Source organism: Hippocampus comes, unplaced genomic scaffold (genome assembly GCF_001891065.2).
Source record: "Hippocampus comes isolate QL1 unplaced genomic scaffold, H_comes_QL1_v1.1 scaffold2, whole genome shotgun sequence".
Lineage (NCBI taxonomy): Eukaryota > Metazoa > Chordata > Actinopteri > Syngnathiformes > Syngnathidae > Hippocampus > Hippocampus comes.
Genome location: NW_017805139.1, coordinates 2960167 through 2979227, shown reverse-complemented (window position 1 = coordinate 2979227; position 19061 = coordinate 2960167). Strand labels below are relative to the sequence as shown.

Here is a 19061-nt window from a genome sequence, read left to right as displayed (position 1 = left end):
CGTTATTTGCTTTGAGCATACCAAATCTTTGATATAAGTGTGTGTCTTCAAAGTAAAAAAAAAAAAAAAAGTCAGGCTACACTTACTGTATTTTGTTCTGTGGTTACAGGAAGCAGAATACCAACGTGCGATGCAGAGGAGGGCCATACGTGATGCGAAGACTCCAGAGAAGATAAAGCAAGTCAAACCAGTGGTGGACGATGGCCTAACGTTACAGGGGAAAAAAGACAAGATCAGGAGTAATCTGGAACGGCTAGCAGAGCTTGGCAAAGTGAATCCTGAGAACCGCTATCAGGACCTCATCAATGACATAGCCAAGGTGAAAAAAAAATGCAATATAGTCTTGGTGTCAGTTCTTAAACTATAAATTGTATACACATTTGAAATATGCCTGCGTGCATTACAGGACATCAGAAATCAGAGACGTTATCGCCAGCGTAGAAAAGCTGAACTCGTAAAACTGCAGCAAACCAACACGGCCCTGAATTCAAAGACCAAGTTCTACAATGTGCAGATTGATTCTTACAATCAGTATATTAAAACCTGCATGGACAACCTGGCCAGCAAGGGCAAGTAAGTGTGTTCACCTTTCTTTTTTATTGATCTCTTCTATATATTGAGCCTGAGGATCATTTGATGTATGCGGAATGATGATGATTTTCCTCTCAGGTTGTCAAAGCCTGGTGTCAACAAGGCAAAGAAGAGTAAACAAGTTGCACAGAAATACACTGCCTCACGTCTATATGAGAAGGGAGTACTCATTTCAATTGAGGATCTGCAGCCTAACCAGTAAGTTCTGCACTTGGTAACAAATCAATATTTAATGTTCAAGCAGGTGAGCATTATTCTATTTTGCAAATTCACACATTTTGAGTTTGATGCCTGCAACATGTTCCAAAAAAGCTGGGACATGGGGCAAGAAAAGACTGGGAAAGTGGATGGATGATTTAATTAAAAAAAAAAAAAAAAACATTCCACAGGTGAGTGGGAAACAGATGAGTGTCATAATTGGGTATAAAAACAGCACCACCAAAAGTCTCAGTTGTTCACAAGCCAGGATGAGATGAGGTTCACCATTTTTGAACAACTTTGGGAGCAAATAGTCCAATAATAATAATAATAAAATAATATAATTGCAAGTAATTTCGGGATTTCATCATCTCTGGTCCATAATATCACCAAAAGACTCCGAGAATTTGCAGGAGCCTCTGCACGTAAATGATACGGGTGAAAACCCAACATCGAATGCCTTTGACCATCAGTTGCTCAGGCTGTACCACAATAAAAAAAGGGCAACACTCTGTTAAGGATATTGCCAATGTGGGTTTCGGAACACTGCAAAACAACATAGCCAGTTAAAACTCTGCCATGCAAATTGAACGCCATACACGGGGGGTCACGGAAGTTTGTGGCCTGAACAATACAAGAGGCAGAAAGAATTCAGATTTCCATTTTTCAACATAATCCTCTTGGAGTTCGATGCTCCAGTTGTATAAGTCCGTCCCGGAACCCGGTTTGATCACATCCCTCATGGAATGCCTCTTCAGCATCTGTCGTGTCTTAATTAGTACCAAGTGGATGTTGACCACGCAGTTCATGTTTCAGTTTGGGAAACAAAAAGAAGTCTGATGGAGCCAAATAGGGAGGCCGAAGAAGGATCTGACATCTGCAGTCACTTGCCTTACTGAAACCGGTGCTTTGTGAGTTGGGGCATTATCCTGCAACAACCAAACATCACATTTGAGTTTCTTCTATTGTTTAAAATTACTGGCGTGTTGATTGCTGGTGATTAAGCAGGGCCTTGTTAGTCACACAGAAGAGTTGGTTTATCTGCTGTATGAAGAAAGTGGTGTGTATTCGCTTTCAAGGTGTGAGACCAGAAATTTTTGGGACATCCCTGTTATAAGGAAAATGGTACATTTTCTAAGTAAAAATAAGACTTGTTTCTAAATGTGTGGGATTTAAATGTTGAATATTCAAATATTTCAATGGGTGCTCTTGAGTCGAGTTGAAAACTGAAACTCATGTTTTTCTCCTCGTAGGTTCAAGAATGTTATTTTTGAGATCTCTCCGGCCGAGGCTGTTGGAGTCTTTGACGTGAAGGCAAAGTTATTGGGGGTCCACTTTGAGACATTACAGTTAGAATATCAGGTATGCTCGATGAGACGCTTTTACATACAGAAGTATATTGTACAGATTGTTAGTACTGACATTGTTAATGATTCGCTTGATTTTGATTTGTGTCCTTGCTTCCTATAATGCTCTTAGGATCTCCTCCAACTGCAGTACGAAGGCGTGGCAGTGATGAAACTCTTCAACAGGGCGACAATAAATGTCAACTTGCTTATTTTCTTGCTCAACAAGAAATTTTATGGGAAATAGAGAAAACAGTTTAAAGAAGGCAACGGACTGATTTGACCACAAGAAGGCTTGCTGAAAGCCTCGACCTAAATGATTATGGTTGTCTTAATCTTTTCCCGACGCACTTGCCTTATGTGCCTTTGCAAATGTATTTTTTAAATGTGTACATCAGCATATGTGCGTGGTTTCCAGTGGAACACTCCCTTTGTGCCACTCCGGCCAACATAACACAGGTATTTGCTCGAGGATTTTATGTAACTGCAGCCACGCCAGATGTTAAAGAGTTGTATTTTTTTCCCTCTTTTTAATATTAATATCTTGTTCACAGGCATTGATTACTTATAAAAATTGATGTTATATGTAAAATTGCCTTTTTTTTTCTCGACCTGACTGAGAGAGGCTTGATAAGCACTTCTTTCAGCAGAGTTGTGGAAGAAGTCTATTCCTAAACTTCATTCTGGGTATTTGTATGGTTTGTGTGACACACACACACACACACACACACACACACACACACACACACACACACACACACAAAAGAAACCCCAGAAAACAGAAACAGTGCATTGTAGTATTTTTTTTAAAGCTATATTCACAGATTTGGATTTGATCCACCTTGCCCTATGTAGGAAAATATTTTCTACAGCAACATAAAGCTACTTTTGTTAACCTGGAACTCTGTCCCATATTCTTCCCGTCCAATAAGTTCAAACTTAATCAACTTCGAGGTAAACTTCTACCATCTAATTACGCAGATTGCAAACAACCACGCGCAGCTAAAAGTGAAAACGAAGGCTCCTTGCTGGAGAAGACACTTATGGCCTGACAAGTTCCCGACGGCTTCTTTCTCTTTTCCCTTTCTTCATCTTGAAAAATAACCTGGCTTTGAAAGTCATCTGGGTTTCTTTATATTGCTTCCTTTGTAATTTTGCATTTGATTTTACAGTGGATTTGATTTCTTTTCAGATCTCATGTTGTTCAGTTGTGTCATACCGTATAAGGGAACATGTTCATGTTACAAAAGTAAAAAAATAGAATGTCTCTATCTGTACTACATAAAATGGAATGCAAATATGCGGACTGGATGCACATTTTATGAATGATAATCTTGTTTACAAAGATACCCTTACTAGCTTTATTTATTTAATTTATATTTTAGTTTTTATCAGTGAGCATGATAGTGTCATTCATTTTGGAAAGTTTTTATAGACCATATTGAACTGGAAGATGTGCAGTCTTACATTCAGAAGATCCAGTAGATGTCATTCTATAATGTCTCTTGTTTTACATATATGAATATCTGAGGGATCAAGTTGCCTTTCATTCCACTTTGACTTTATATGACAGAATGTCAGTATTTAGTGTTATTTAATGCAGTCCCGATGAGAGGCGAATGCTCTTTGGCAATACAGTTCATTATATTTTATGTGCCTCGTTTTAAAATAACGATCGTTATTATTATGTAATGTCGCCCCCACCCCCTCCGCCCCAATCTGACGTTTGTTTTGCAGACTGTTTTGAATGCAAGTCTGTTTTAAAAAGCTATAGTAGTGCTTGAGAGTTCAGTATTGAATCACTTTGTACAGTGTTGTCATTTTAAGTGCGGTGTACAGTTGTACCATAAAAACAATTTCACGCAAATACTCAGAATTTGCACACAAGTGATGATGACGTGATTTACTTGTAAGGAACCAACAGTGTATGTCCGTAAGAATGAACAGTACGGTATGTGATGTCTTTGAATATGCCAATGACGGTAAGTGTAATTTACCTTTATTTCATTGCTTAACAGAAAATGCTATGCCGAATTAACTTTGTCAGAAACAAGGCCATAAACATCGTGTTATTATTACAGAACTGCAGTGTGAACGTTTCTGTTGTCACCCAAATGATTTTCTAACGACGGCCTGCCGTTGTCGCCTCCGTGCGGTCTTCGGGAGAATCGATGGAATTTAACAAGGCAATGTTTTTCTCGCATCAGAGACTGAGAGACTGGGGATGACAAGACGTCGGGTCAGACCTGCTTATTCAAGCCGTGTCAATTGACGGTTGATGTGGTGAAACAGAATGCGGCAACCCGGCAGAAGAATTGGGCTCAATCTGTGTGGAGGAAATGAGTATTAACCTTCGGCGTCGCTTGTTTCTCTTCATGGAGTCATCGGGTCGGAGTTTGAGGTCTCTAACTGCTTCCCGTGGATTAACGCAAAGATCGACTTCACTGTAATCTAAATGTTAAAGTGAGAATTTGTGGACTGTACCCCCGCTTCAAGTGCGTACAGTTGCGTGCGTAGACGAGTTTTTGCTTCCTTCGTGGTCAGAGAAACTCGACACTGAGTGAGTCTGGATAAGACCAGCGGACACTTGTTGAAATACAATTTAGCGAGAAAAGCTTGGCTCCATTGCTTGGGAACTGAGCTAACGTTGTTAGCAAGGTGTTTGCTAACGGGGCACTCTACTTTCTTTAGTAGAAGAACTAAAGATCTTGAGCGAGGCTTGCACACATACATGTCTGCCAACTATTTGCCGAAGTATTGTCTCGACAAGTTGGCAAAGTTCTTTGGTGCAAGATGGTCCGGACGGATTTGACACCAGTTTAGCTAACCTAGCGACTAGCTGCAGCGCTTTTTCAATCCGTTCACCTCCATATTATGTTGTTAGCTTTGACAGCTACGTAAACGTCAAACTCCTCCAAGTGGCCGCTGACAATGTGTCAATATGAAGTTCTGTTGTGTCATTAACTTGGTTTTATCGAAATATCCCTGTCAGAATTTTTTTTTCAGTGAAAGTCATCGACATTGACTTGCAAACACTTAATATTTGCGAACACGCCATATAGAAATTTATTTAACCATTTCTCCATTATTCAAACGTTGATCCACAAGTAATGTGTGCTCTTTTTAAATGCAGACATATATATATATTTTTACTTTATCCAATGGAGTGCCCACTGAGAAACCTTGAAAAATAGATTCGAAGCACCGCTGCCGACTTCTCTCCCCAAGAATCTGAAGTTGTAGAACAATGTCCGGCTCTCCGGGCACAGGGGGCTCGAACCCCAGGAAGTTCAGTGAAAAGATTGCCCTGCATAACCAGAAGCAAGCAGAGGAGACGCGAGCCTTCGAGCAGCTGATGACGGACCTCACGGTCTCAAGGGTAAATACTCTTTTGTTATTCTGTTGTCTTCTTGAATGAGACTATGGCTGCTATTTAAACGACGCACCTCCTAAGTGTCCGCTTAATTAGTACTTCTCATTGACGTCGCTGTGTTAAACCGTAGCTACTGTCAACCCCTAGAACTCTCCGTAATGTTTGGAATACAACAAGGATCATTTTGAGTGAAACACAATCCAGACTATAAAATTCTTGCTATCCGTAAAACAAGAACTGGGAAAGCGGTTCGAGTGTCGCATTCACTGGGTCACCAGTTCCCCATGCTGTGCATCTCAAGTACTCCAGAGGGAGTGAAATCTGCTAAGATTTGTGCTGAGTTTGCATCTGGTCATTCACTTCAATTGGCTGAATCCCTTCCGTTTGAACTCTGTGATGCTCCACTGGGACAGTGAAAATTCCAAAGAATTGTTCTTAATTATGGAATGTAAGTTACACCTTAATTTGGGCACAACCACTTGCTATTTTGGCACATAAATTAAACAAACGCTTTACGCTGTCATAATTACTGATGACTACTTTAGTTATAATTTTGTGTTTGTTCAGTCACTGTTATTTTAGCTGTCTTTTCAACAATTGAATTTAATATAGTTATATCCAGAAGTATTTGGACAGCTACAATATTTCTACAATTTGCCTTTATACCTCCACAAAGAAAACAGTCCAGACGTGTTGTGAATGCCGACAGTTTGAAGGAGAAAAACAAAAAATCTTCGATGGACATGTCAAATTATGTAATCGTGACCCAGCTTGCTTTTATGTTTTTGAAGGCAAAAGTGGCAAGAGCCGCAAACAAGTAGCAATCGAATGTGGCAGAATTTGGTGATGCCGATGGTTTACACTTAGATCATAGTTAGATCATAGTTACAGTTAAGTCAGTTGTCTAAAAAAAACCCCAAAACATCCAAATATTGAGGTGTGCTCGTAAATGTTCTCAGATTATGACCGCAAGTCTACATTTCAATCAAATCCTGATTCTTTTATTTCAAATCTAATGTGGTGATGTATTGCAGCAAAATCATAAAAACTCAAGGCATTTGTCACAGTTCTAATGAGCCAACCTACATCTGTGGTCACAATCTGTTCTTGTGTTGCATTAAGTTACCAGTACCAGTGTCGTACCGTGAATTTTAGCTGGCAAAAATGACATGATACTTTATTATACTGTACAGTACTAAAATTATCGTTTTGTGTTTAAAAAAAAGGCTAAATGTTTCATGTGCAATTGTTCTAAATCATGATTCACCAACTTTTTGGAAGCTGAGAGTTACTTCTTGGCTGCTGATTAGTGCAAAGAGGTTTGATACACACTTCTGAAATAACAAATTTGGTCAAATTATATTTAATCATGTTATTATTATTATGTTGCTATTAGGGTGGTCAAATTATATTTAATCATGTTATTATTATTATTATGTTGCTATTAGTTCTGGGAAAAATGGACCAACTCGGTTCAGTCGACCACAATAATTGAGCGACAAAAATTTCCAAATGGGGGGCACAATAATGATTTTCCACAATAATCAGGAAACAGATAAATACCAATATGCAGCAACACTATTTTTTATAAATCTCATGTGAATGAGGGTGATTGAGAAAGCTGGCTAAAATTTGCACACACCATCCTTTTTAAAATATCGGGATAAATATCCAGACTCTGATATTTATTTCTTTATTTACATGAAAAGTATGAAATTGGCTGACACATGTCACTGATGGGTTTTCACCTTCTGTCAGATCGCAAACACCAGCGATGGGCTGCAAACAAAATTTGGCCCGGGAATATGCATCGTCGTGGCCATCACTTGATGAAAAATATTCGTTGACGGCGGTGTTGCGGCCGTCATGTGTTGAAAAGTTATTGTTGATGCGCCGAAACTCAGTCGGCGACGGTGTCCAGCAGTAATGTGCCCAAAAACAATTGCCGACAGGGGCGAGGGAGTCGGTTGTAATGCCCAGCACGAGCCATTCGAGAAAATGAACACATTTTCCTGATGGCAACTCTTCCCCGTCTGACACAGAGTTGGAGCACGTTCGCAGTTGGGAATTATGGTATTGTCTTTTTTGCCAGCTAAAATTCACGGTTCCATACTGGTATTGGTGCAACAGTTTTGCATCCTTCAGTTTGGATATGTTTTTCAGCTGCTAAATGGTTTTAGTGATTGATTTAATGTGATTCATGAAAGTCAGGTCTGAGTCTATCAGTACCCCAAGATTTCGGACTTTGTCTTTGGTTTCTAAAGACAGTAACATCAATTGTTTTGTAACAGCAATCTTCTTTTTGTTTATTGCCGAAGAAATGTACCTCTATTTTGTTTTGGTTGAGCTGAAGGAAGATTTGGTTCATCCAGTTGTTAATTTGTGTTATCTTTTTTTTATTCTTTGCTGTAACTTGGTTTCAACTGATTTCACAATTGTTTTGAAAAAGTCGGATAGTATTGAGTCAAGACAGCCAGGTGATGGTTTCAACTGCGGAACCAAATCTGTATCAAATTCATTCATGGTGTTTGAATTATTCCTGGGTGATTTTAAGTGCTTCACAATTGTTATTTTTGCTGGTTTAAAGTCTTGGATTATCCAAAAAATTTGAGCAGACAACTCTGGACACAAGGACAGCGGCAGATTCATTTGTACAGTAAGCACATAAACACAGCATAAAAGTGGTTGGAAGTGTCTTTAAGTTATTTAGGACATTAGTCAACTCATGAAATTCTCAATTTATCGTGTATATATACTCTTAAATTTATTATTAGTGTTTATATAATTGACTACAGTGTTCGACAGTGCCTCGAATATGCTTGCAGATGTTCCCATTTTTTTCAATGTGTGCTCGTAAAATTTCATCCGGTCGCACAGTGCGAGTGCATGTTTTAATGCTCCTTCCGGTACATAGAGTTAAGTCTCTGTGTCCGTTTGTCGGACTGCACACAGAAGGCAGAACGCATGTCAGGTTAAATCATTCCTGGCTTCCATTTAGCTCCATAAATTTGCCTCTTTGTCTTGGAGGTCTGTAAATGATTACACCAAAAATCTTTGGATCACCTTTTAACAAAAAACAAACATTCATATGAATTAAAATGTCAGCAACTCCCCTGCCTTTTTTTCACTGCGACATTTGTTCATTAGACTAATGTGTTGGGATGCCTCATTCATGGTCGTGGTTTGGCAACCTTCTGTAAGTCATGTTTCACTGAGGAGAAATAAGCCAAGATGAAGTCCTGTGCTGCAGCTCTCGCATATTTTGTTATTCAGTTATCCTGCTGAAAATTGTCTCGAATAATCGGGTAGTTGGATTTAAAAAATATATATATATTTATATATATATATATATATATATACACACACACATACACATACACGCACACCCATCTATCTTCTGATCCACTTATCCTCACAAAGGTCATGGGGCGTACTGCAGCCTATCCCAGCTGTGTTCGGGCAGTAGGCACACAAAGACAACCAACCATTCACGCTCACAATCACACCGAGGGACAATTAGGCTTGCCCAATCAACCTGTCATGCATGTTTTTGGAATGTGGGAGGAAACCGGAGTACCCGGAGAAAACCCACACAGACGCAGGGAGAACATGCAAACTCCACACAGAAAGGCCGAAGCCAGAATCAAACCCTGCACATCTACCACCGGGCTGCCCGTGAACTAATACCACACAAACGATCTATGTGTATGTATGTATAGATTGAACACACACACACACACACAGAGTAATCCCTCACTTATCGCGGTTAATGGCAAAGGAGGATTTGCTCCCCCCTATGAATTTTTCTGTCAGTGTATGTGCTTACCAGCATTTTTAAAATGTGTAGCGATTATCCTTAGCATATTTTAGACAAAGAATACAGCAGTACACATATTTACTTCTTGGCGCGGTGGGACTTCTCAGCACACTCTTTCCCTAAACAGTGTATGGTCCACGGCCAATCACAGGCTGCAGTCTATTATAGCCCACAAACAGTTGAAGTTGACTGAGCAGATCGTTCCTTCGAAAAATACTATTCTTGGGAGTCTATAATCCAGCGAATACTGCCGTCCTTTAAAAACCATGTCCAATAAAAATTTTACAGCTTGGTTCAACATTGTCCTCATGAGAAGCCAATGGAACAAAATCAAAATTCATCCAATGCAAATGAAAATCAAGATTAGTCCAATGGAACAGTTTCCTCAATTTCCTTTTATCAATCTCTACTGGGGGTGTGCCTTTAGCGTCCCCTTTCACGCCCGCCCTTTCCACTTTCATACCCGCATGCTCTCCTCAGTTACGTCCGCCTTTCTTTGATATAAGCGGCGTGTCGTCACAACATCAATCAGTCAACCGGACCCCTAATCAAAGTCACACAACAGCATTCAGAGATTTTGGAACTCTGTGCATACACAAGGCAACCCACATTATTCGGCACCCCGTCTATTTGAAAATTGAAAATTTAAGGCTTTCAAGTGTGCCTTTTGGTCATGAAAATATGGTAAGTGTTGCCACGTTCCATGTTTGTAATGTCACAAAAAAAAAACAAACAAACAGAAATACATTTTCTGTGTTGATAGCACATGCTCTTGCCTGAGAAAAATGGTGCAGTGTGGGCAGTAGAAAAGGTCACGTACTCTAGCGCTCAATTGCTTTTTATCGGTCAATTTATTTTTTATGGAGGATATTTAGAGGCATTTGAAGAGCTTATTCCATTTAAAATTTTTTTTTTTTTTTTTTGAAAGTTCCACTTAATTATTATGCTGATTTCTGCTTTAAACTTTTTATTTGAAAGTAGTTTTTGCATTCTCATCCCTCTTAACAATATGGGTTTTCTTTTTCTTTTTTGACTGACAGGTGCAGTTCCAGAAGATTCAGCAGCTTCGTTTGTCTCAATCACGACCACAGTACTATGGCGGCTCTTTGCCCAATGTCAATCAGATTGGGAATACAAGCTCTGAATTTCAGGTGGGATGTTGTCAGCTAAAATATGCACAGCTGTATAAAAGCACGTCATTATGCTCTGAATACACTCGGTTAGTGTGTGATTATTTCTACCGCTCATTATGATGTTAATCATGTAAAGCCAATCTCCCAAAATGATGAAAAGTTTTGTTCTACACGGTATATCTGTATATAAGATCGATCAGCCATGGACACCTTAAATGATGGGTGGGCCACAATTTTTCATTCTCGCTAATTTGGGGGCACGTAAGACCGCACACGTCCTTATTGGTATCTTTTCATTCATTGATTCATTCATTCATTTTCCTATCCTCTTATCCTCACAAGTGTCGCGTTGGGTGCTGGAGTCTATCCCAGCCATCTTCGGGCAATAGGCAGGGCACACCCTGAACCGGTTGCCAGCCAATCGCAGTGCACACAGAGACGAACAACCATCCACGCTCATATTCACACCTAGGGACAATTTCGAGTGTTCAATCAGCCTGCCATGCATGTTTTTGGAATGTGGGAGGAAACCGGAGTACCCGGAGAAAACCCACGCAGGCCCAGGGAGAACATGCAAACTCCACACAGGGAGGCCAGAGCTGGACTTGAACCCAGTGCCTCTGCACTGTGAGGTCGACGCGCTAACCACTGGACCACCGGGCCAGCCATTGGTGTCGTCATATATTTAAATTTTCAAATGCACATAGAATCAATGCTTAACTACACAAAATAACCACAACCTGTGATTTCCCAGCTACCCATCCAGCAAAGTGTTCTCTTGCCTAAGAATTCCCATTTTATTCACATTCAAAGATGGCGCAAAAGTAGAGAACAGCAAACCAACATTAAAGCCCGTATCTCACTGAGGGTCGAATGTTTGCGAGTGTTGGCGAAGGTAGAGGACGCCAATTCGCGCCTGCGTTTGTCAATGTTCGTTCATGGTCGTGAACATTCTCCAGACTGGCAAACGTTTATGACCTTGAATAAACTTTGACAAGAATGCAACATTTGCTATCTTCACAAACACTTGCAGATGTTCTCCCCTCAGTGGGATACAGGCTTTCATGGGGCCATATAATGCCACTCAACTTTTTTTGAGCTTTTAGCCATGTTCAAACGCTAATTCCTCACTAAGAACACCCCCAAAGTGCACTCATTCATGCACTCACCCTTCTCAGAGTATTCTTGCTCATTCCTCTACTCTCAGCACCAGCCCCTCCCAGTCTAAGAAAATGACTTGGTCCTCACATTTCTCCATCACAAAGTGAGGAGCCGCCTCTTTACCGCCACTGCAGACTAAACACATGCCCACTTTCTACAAGGCACCAGTGTCAGGGATAAGTACACCCAGTCTGCCTTGTGACAACTTTATTTTTTAGTTACAACGTTGTAGTTTAGAAAATGTGCAAGTGGTGAAAATGATTGTTTGACTGTGGGAAGTTTAGGATGTTTGTGTCGTGTTGGCAACGTAGCACGTTTTTGCTGAGCCGTGTTATTTCGGAGTGTTTTTTAATGCATCACGTGACTAATAGAATGGGAGGAGCATTCCAGAGAAGGATCAAAGCCTGTGGCAAAAATGAGGAGACGCAGACAATCTGATACTGGTTGCATATTATTGCAAAACAAAACCTGAAACAAACAGCGAGCGAGTGACTACTGAGGAGCATTGTTTTTATGGTGGCTAAGCCAGGTGGCGACCATCCCCTGCCTGTCTGCTTGAGGAAACACCCCAGCAGGACAGGGAAGTGGCCGTGACACTATATTATGCAACTCAGAGAGGAGTTCGTTTGAGTGTATCCTCTGCCTCAGGCTGTTTTGAATCTGTTTTGGCGTCGGCTACGGCCCACAGCGTTGTTGTGATTTATAATAAAAGGTCAGATAAACAACAAAAAAATGTGTGTAAAAATGTGTCTCTAGAATAGAATGTTTGATTCTTCCAGTTAATGTCGTTTGAATCCAATATTGTCACACCGTAGCAAGCAAACAGTGTGGCTGAGAAATTATTATCATACCATCCACAGTCAAGGTTTCATGAAATAAAATAACATATTCAGAACCTCGCTAAAGGTCTTCAGAGTACAAGCAGAAACCAACCTTTGTAAAAAGCAGCATTTAGAATTCTGAAGAATGGAGATATGTTTGTGTCATTGTGCTATTTAGAAATGATTTGAATGAATGGGCCATGAATCACAGAATACAAAAGCGTGTCGGCTTTGTTTGGCTGTTAGCTAGCAATTACCAATCAGTGCATGAGATTGAAGTAGACTAAAAGCAAAACAATGGCAAATGAAATGCATTATCAAGCTAAGATCAGCAAAACGGTGCTATTATTTAGACTTGATCCTACTTGTATTATGAGTGTGTTGAGCAAGGTTCAGGATCTTGTGTGCATTATTTTAATGAAACCCAAACAATGACTTCTCAGGTACAGAGGTGGCTGCAACCTTGCGTAGGTGCACGCACCTTTACAAGTGCTTGTACACATGCATGCTCAAGTGCGCGTGTACACGTGCGCACTGAAGTGTGCGCGCGTACTCGTGCACATGTAGTATTCTAAGCCAAAAATGCCAGGTTTGACTTTTATTGCCTGTACATCCCTGAGCATCTAACTTGGCTTGTTTGTTCACGCCAGCCAGGAACATACTCAAAGTGGAGTCCCTCCTCGCAGTTGTAAGTGAGCATCATGATCGAACAGCGGAAAAAGTCCACTTGGGCTGATATTTTCTTCCAATAAAAGTCAGAACTTCAAATGCTGTAGTTGTTGACTCACAGCACCTGTTTGACCTTTAATAAGCAATTATTTTTGGTTCACTCATCCAGCTCATCCCACACATGATGGTTGGGGACCCCTGCTAACGACTGTTGAAATCATAAGCATCTGTCTGGTGATAATTGTTCTGACTGGAGTGCTGAGTTTTCATGTCGGTGTACTGCAGATGAATGCCAAGGCTGGCATACTACCTATGACTACTATTTAAAAAAAAAATGGATGGCATATATTTGTGACTGTATCCAAACTTCAAATAAGTAATGTGTACCTTCCCGGGGACACGGACTTAATACAGGCTTTCAGTGCTGGAAAAGTGCTTAAGTTGATGGGGAAAAATGCATTCAGAGAGAGATTTAGGGGAGGGGAAGGGACATCCACATTTTAGGATTGCTCCACCCACAGCGCGTATGTGGCATAATGTATGGAATACTTGAGCCAATGGTAGAATTTACATAGCCACAAAAGTGCATGGCTTTTCTCTTTTACTCACTTGATATGGCCCATAGTGTCTAATTCATATTTTTTGCTAAATAGACTTGCTCTTTTCATAATGGCAGAAAATCTGTACCAACATTGCATTTTCTTTACAAATGTAACAAGCACCTTGGATAAGTTCAACAAGAGTTCATTTTATTTACCTAATACTGTATTACAATAGTCCCGGTCACATTTTGTGCACTCGAGTCTAAGTCACATAATTTTGAGTATGTGCCGATACCGAGTCCTGATCTGATACTCCAGCAAAGCATTTAGGAGGGGAGAAAAAGCGTGCACCCAAACTCTCAATTTTCTTTTGCAAAGGTATTCCAATGAAGGTATCCCAACATGGTACCTTTTTATATCGCAATAATTCAACAGTGGTTAAAATCAAGTAAACAAATACTTTTTTTGTTGACTTCAGAAATTAAGAACATTCAAATCTTTTCATCTTTTTCGTCCCTGATTTCTGATCACGGGAACGGATACCCTACCTAATAGTGTATACAGGATATTGGATAGTATTGCAATTATTTATATGTAAGAATACAATGGGTTGATTTTACATTTATGTTGCTTTCACAATGTCATAACAGCACTGACTCCAGAAATACGATGTGGCCAGCGATGATTATGAGTTTAATACCCCTCGGCTATTCAAAGCAAATTGAGTGTAATGGTTCATTTTAAGCAATGTGGTTGTGAATGCAATCAGTCACACTGCAACCTTTAGAATCTGTTCTTGTTACTAAAAATCATCCATGATTGAGTTATATTCACATTTAGTTCCATTTGAGCTCTGAACCGTTACAATTGATGCCATTGAGTCCCTTTTTTTTTTTTTTGGGAAGTCTTCCACTTTTAAATGTGACACTTTTAAATGTCGTTGAATTTGGCAAAGGCCTTTTCTGTTTCCATTGATCTTACCGTTACAAGCGTACCCATAACCACCATTCAGAATAGTATTAAAAACGTTACTACTTGAGAGAAGCTGCGGGATACATTTAAGTGTCTCTTTATATGTGAATGAATACATTATAAAAACTGCGGTCTAAAGTGTATGTTGTCTTTATTTCTCAGGGAGGCTTTCCATCAGCGTTGGATTCTGTAAGAGGTACTCGCCACCACGGATTAGTTGAGAGGGTCCACAGGGAACGCAACCGCATCAACTCTCCCCATCGCAGGCCCATTGACAAGCATGGACGGCAGATATCCTACCAAACCAGTCTTTAAAAAGTAGTATAATTTCGTGTGATGTAGATAGTATTGTCAACATGGCATGTGAATCTGTTTTTCAAAAGCGTGCTTTCAAGCTACATTTGGAAAATGACGTACAAGTATGTGGTGCAATGTGAACAGTGCTGACACAATCGTAGGCAGTTGTAGTCAATGTTCCCTCTAAACTGAGCTCATGCCCAATTGTGCACAGCTCTCACAAACCATGCGCACAGCAAATGTAGACAGCGCATTAAAAAGATTCAAACCTGAGCTGTATTGGCATTTTCATATTTGCCTCATAACAAAAAAAAAAGGAACGTTTATTTCGCTCAGGAGATGGGCGCTAAAGCTAGGCCAAGTCCGGTAGCGTACAAATGTCCTGGTGTAAGTGTGTCCTCGCAAAACCCAAAATAGTAGGCCACAAAACTATTATGCTAATGAATATTTGACTCATCAAAGTGACTGAAAAACACAAGGCCATCCACTCCATTTGTAATCTTTTCTAAATGATCTGTGCCAGGTTGCCAAGAGATACAGGAAGCATCTCAAGATGGAGGGGAGGAATTGTATGGGTTTTTTTTAAATTCACACCCAATATGTTACATTTGCATGTAACACATACAGTATTGCCTACTGATCCAACAGTACACCCCCACTGCCATAGCATTTGAATGAGTGTGAGTGTTTCCTCTTGCCAGAGGGGAGCAATGATTCAGTGATGTGTGAAAATGACTTCTTCCTGTGTCATGTGACCTCTTACCAGCATTTATTTCCTACACTTGGTACATATATGTTCTTTAAGGGTACTATCTTCTTCAAGGGTAATTAAGACAGACACTATGTTTAGGAAAACACACTAGCTGCTTTCTTTTGTTTGATGTCAATGGGCATGGGAGGTGTATATTTCGGGAATAAAATTGCCCCCGATGCTGTGTCATCATTAGGTCAATGAGGAAACAGTGTAAGGCCCTTTGAGTACCAAAGGTAAAAACGTGCTATATACAGTAAGTGACAGCCCATTTACCAGAATACAAGGGTAAGGGGTTGAGCATCGTTTGAATTTGGTTCAGCTTCCTGATCCTCATTTTAGTTTTCCGTCCCGATTCTTTTAGGGGGCCCTGTCATAAAAGTTTGCACGGTTTATATTGGAGGTATCCAAACTACAGCCATCCATTTTTTCTGAGCGGACCGCGGCATAGACTGTGATAAAAATTTGACACGACCTGTGTCTGCACTGGGTGGCAAGGTCAGAGAAAAGACATTTGTTTTCATCTCTCGCTTCTTTGTCTTCTGTTTCTGATTCTGGTTCTATTCAAGTGGAGGAACTGCTACAATGTCCTTTGCATTTGTGTCATCTGGATTGTGTTTGAAGGGTGTGCTTTTGTTATAAATGAGTGCTACCAGGTTTTGTTTTATACTAAACATGCAAATTCAGATCCCAATCCATTTTTAACATTATGATCTCATGGCAACAACCTAATCCTAATGAACTTTTTAATTATATCCAAAACTGATTGTTGATAAGATGAAAGGTTTGGTGTCCGAATTTCATATTTATCATACCTTTTTCAATCTATGAATGGAATATAACATTAAAAGAACGGAATGACGGTGTGACAAAACCGTTTTGTTTTAAATTTGATACATTGTATTCTTTGGACATGACTTGCTTCGTGTCTCCTGATAAGGAAAAGCGACGTATTTACCGATCAACAGTATTCATCTTCCAGCACCAACCAATTTTCCTTGACCAAACCCACATAGAGAGTTCTCCATATGGAACCGTATACCTGTCCCCACCTCCAGACAACAACTGGAGAAGGTGAGTGTCTCATTTGACAGAAATCCAATTTCTTCTTCTTACAAAAAATGTTTTACTATCTTCGTTTTTCTGTTTGCAGTTTGTTTTGTGTCATTCTCTGTGTATCCCAGCTTTTGTTTTTTGATCCAGACACTCGGTCCCTTTGTTCATCCTTCAATACGAAATAACGATGACTGGTGGCTGTGCAGTGTGACTTAGGTTTAGCACTTGTAGCTGTTACCCCCCATTGTTTCTGCAGCAATACATTCAGTGTCAGAATGCTGCTTTTACCCGAGAGATGTGTCTTCACTGCAAAGGTGTACAGTTCCGTGAAAAAGTATTTGGCCCCTTCCTTCCTGATTTCTGTGTTCTTTGCATATTTATCTCACACAAAGATTTCAGTTCATCAAACCAATTTAAATATCACACAGAGACAACAACCCAAGGAAAGACAAAATGCAGTTTCTGAATGTATTCTATTTATTTATTTAATTAATTTAGATAACAAAAAATTTTGTTATCGAACAGGTTGGCTCACAAGCATCCAGAGCAACTAAACTGCAAGTTGTGTTGCTCTGGGTGTGTTTCTGTGTGTACCATATGATGCAAAATTCAACATAATTCAAACTGGTTTGTTTTAAAAAGTGTTTTGAATCATTGTTTAGATTAGTATTTACACTTTGCAATTTAATGCATTAGAGCGTGGCACATTATACAATGTAGGATTTGCAAGAGCTAAAGGGTTAACATACAGTCATTAAAATAGTTTTCCTGAATTTTATGTTGTCATAACATTTAGTTACACTGCCATTATGAATTCCACATACCACAATAAACAAACAAAAAAGCTAAACGCACAATGCCAAATAAACAAAGAATGCTACTGACTGGAAATTGAACATTTAATTGATGTATTGACAACTGATCTATGATGAGAATTAATCCATTGTTATTTTGATATTTGATTGTTTGGTGTAAAATGATCTGCCCCTCAACAGTATACATTCTTTTTGAGATTTGTGTAGTCCTTGATGAAAGCAGACCTGTTTTCTTTTGTGTTTAATCCAAATAAGAAATTTGCAAACATCTGATTTTACTTTAGAAAACAATGAGCAAGCCCTTAACTGAATCAGTTTAAAAAAAGGTTAGCGAGTACAGCATTCATCCCTCTCATCTAATATTCCTTAATTATTGTTGAGTTGTTCTTTTTTTAAATCACTGAACAATACCAAATAAACAGCAGTAATTGGTTAATAATTGTAATGGGGGGGGGAAAGACATTTAAATGCAAAATAAAATTGGATTTAATTGTTTGATTAGTCGATAGAATTCCAAAAATATTTGATTAGGACAGCCCTACTGCTTTCATGAAGTACGACAGCAATCGGAGAATTCTGAGTGTTGAGAGACTGAAATCAAAGGATTTGGGTAATTGTAAATTAACAATGGCTCTAAACGATTGCTTGCTTATTAAAATAGTTTTCGATTAATTAATTATTTTTGACACCTCTAGATGTAATGCTCATGTATCTAGAAAATTCACAATCACTGTCGCAAATCAAGCTGTCTTCATGCTGCATCTTTTGAACACATTTTGAAGACATTGTGGGTATGTTGTGCTTCGTAGGCTTGATTGATATTGCACTGGGCCAAAATCCACAGGTGAGGGGGAGATAGCCATAATTCACACTGTGGCAACAATCTGCTGCAGAACGGCCGCAGGCGGCCCTGTTCGGTCTGCACAGACATGAGAAATCTTGTACCAGTCAATAAACAGCAAAAAGTAAAAAGATCAGAGTGGGGTTGCAGCTATCGAATATTTTGGTGTTAAGATATCGTACAGAAAATTCTATTGAGTAATCAGGTACAGTGGTACCTCTGCTTATGAAATTAATATGTTCTGGAAGAAATTTCTTAACTAGAAAACTTTGTAAGTATAGACCCGTTTTCCATGTAAATGCCCTAATCTGTTGCAAGCCCCCCAAAATTTAGACATAAATGTTTTATAAAGCATAAAAATGCATTAAAATATTTATCTATCAATCTACACAGACACTTTCGGTCGAGGTCCCTCTTAGCCAATGGGATGCAGGATAATGCTCGGTAATAGCCAACGGCAGAGCAGCTACAAGTATGCTGCGTTCAGGAAACTCGGAGCTGCGAGTAGCATCCCAGACTGTATTTTTACCTTTCGTATCTTGAAATTTATTTCATAATAAGAGGCAAAATTTGCCCGTTGAGGCGTTTCGTAACTTGAAAATTTCGTGTGAAGCAACCTTTGTAAGTAGAGGTACCACTGTATTAGGATAAAAGTTTAAAAATATACATATATGTATT

The 19061-nt window shown here is 39.5% G+C and overlaps 2 protein-coding genes and 1 long non-coding RNA gene across 9 annotated transcripts in view; 2 read left to right on the top strand and 1 right to left on the bottom strand.

The window, feature by feature from the left end:
* The window catches only part of iqgap1 (IQ motif containing GTPase activating protein 1), a 45421-nt gene extending 42605 nt beyond the window's left edge, over positions 1-2816 (top strand). Inside the window, exons 33-37 of the mRNA XM_019867248.1 lie at positions 110-319; positions 407-573; positions 670-789; positions 2043-2151; positions 2269-2816. Coding sequence (XP_019722807.1) covers positions 110-319; positions 407-573; positions 670-789; positions 2043-2151; positions 2269-2382 — 720 coding nt within the window. The 3' untranslated portion in view covers positions 2383-2816. The remainder of the gene's footprint in view (positions 1-109; positions 320-406; positions 574-669; positions 790-2042; positions 2152-2268) is intronic.
* LOC109514312 (uncharacterized) lies at positions 2719-3024 on the bottom strand. The gene is made up of 2 exons (XR_002167967.1): positions 2869-3024; positions 2719-2806 (listed from the first exon to the last, which is right to left on the bottom strand). It is a non-coding gene; the product is annotated as an uncharacterized LOC109514312 (long non-coding RNA).
* A 536-nt stretch (positions 3025-3560) lies between these two features.
* The window catches only part of crtc3 (CREB regulated transcription coactivator 3), a 46360-nt gene continuing 30859 nt past the window's right edge, over positions 3561-19061 (top strand). For all 7 annotated transcript variants that reach the window (XM_019867255.1, XM_019867253.1, XM_019867252.1 and 4 more), the window contains exons 1-4: positions 3561-5514; positions 10366-10476; positions 14786-14914; positions 16684-16745. In XM_019867255.1, coding sequence (XP_019722814.1) covers positions 5383-5514; positions 10366-10476; positions 14786-14914; positions 16684-16745 — 434 coding nt within the window. In that variant the 5' untranslated portion in view covers positions 3561-5382. The remainder of the gene's footprint in view (positions 5515-10365; positions 10477-14785; positions 14915-16683; positions 16746-19061) is intronic.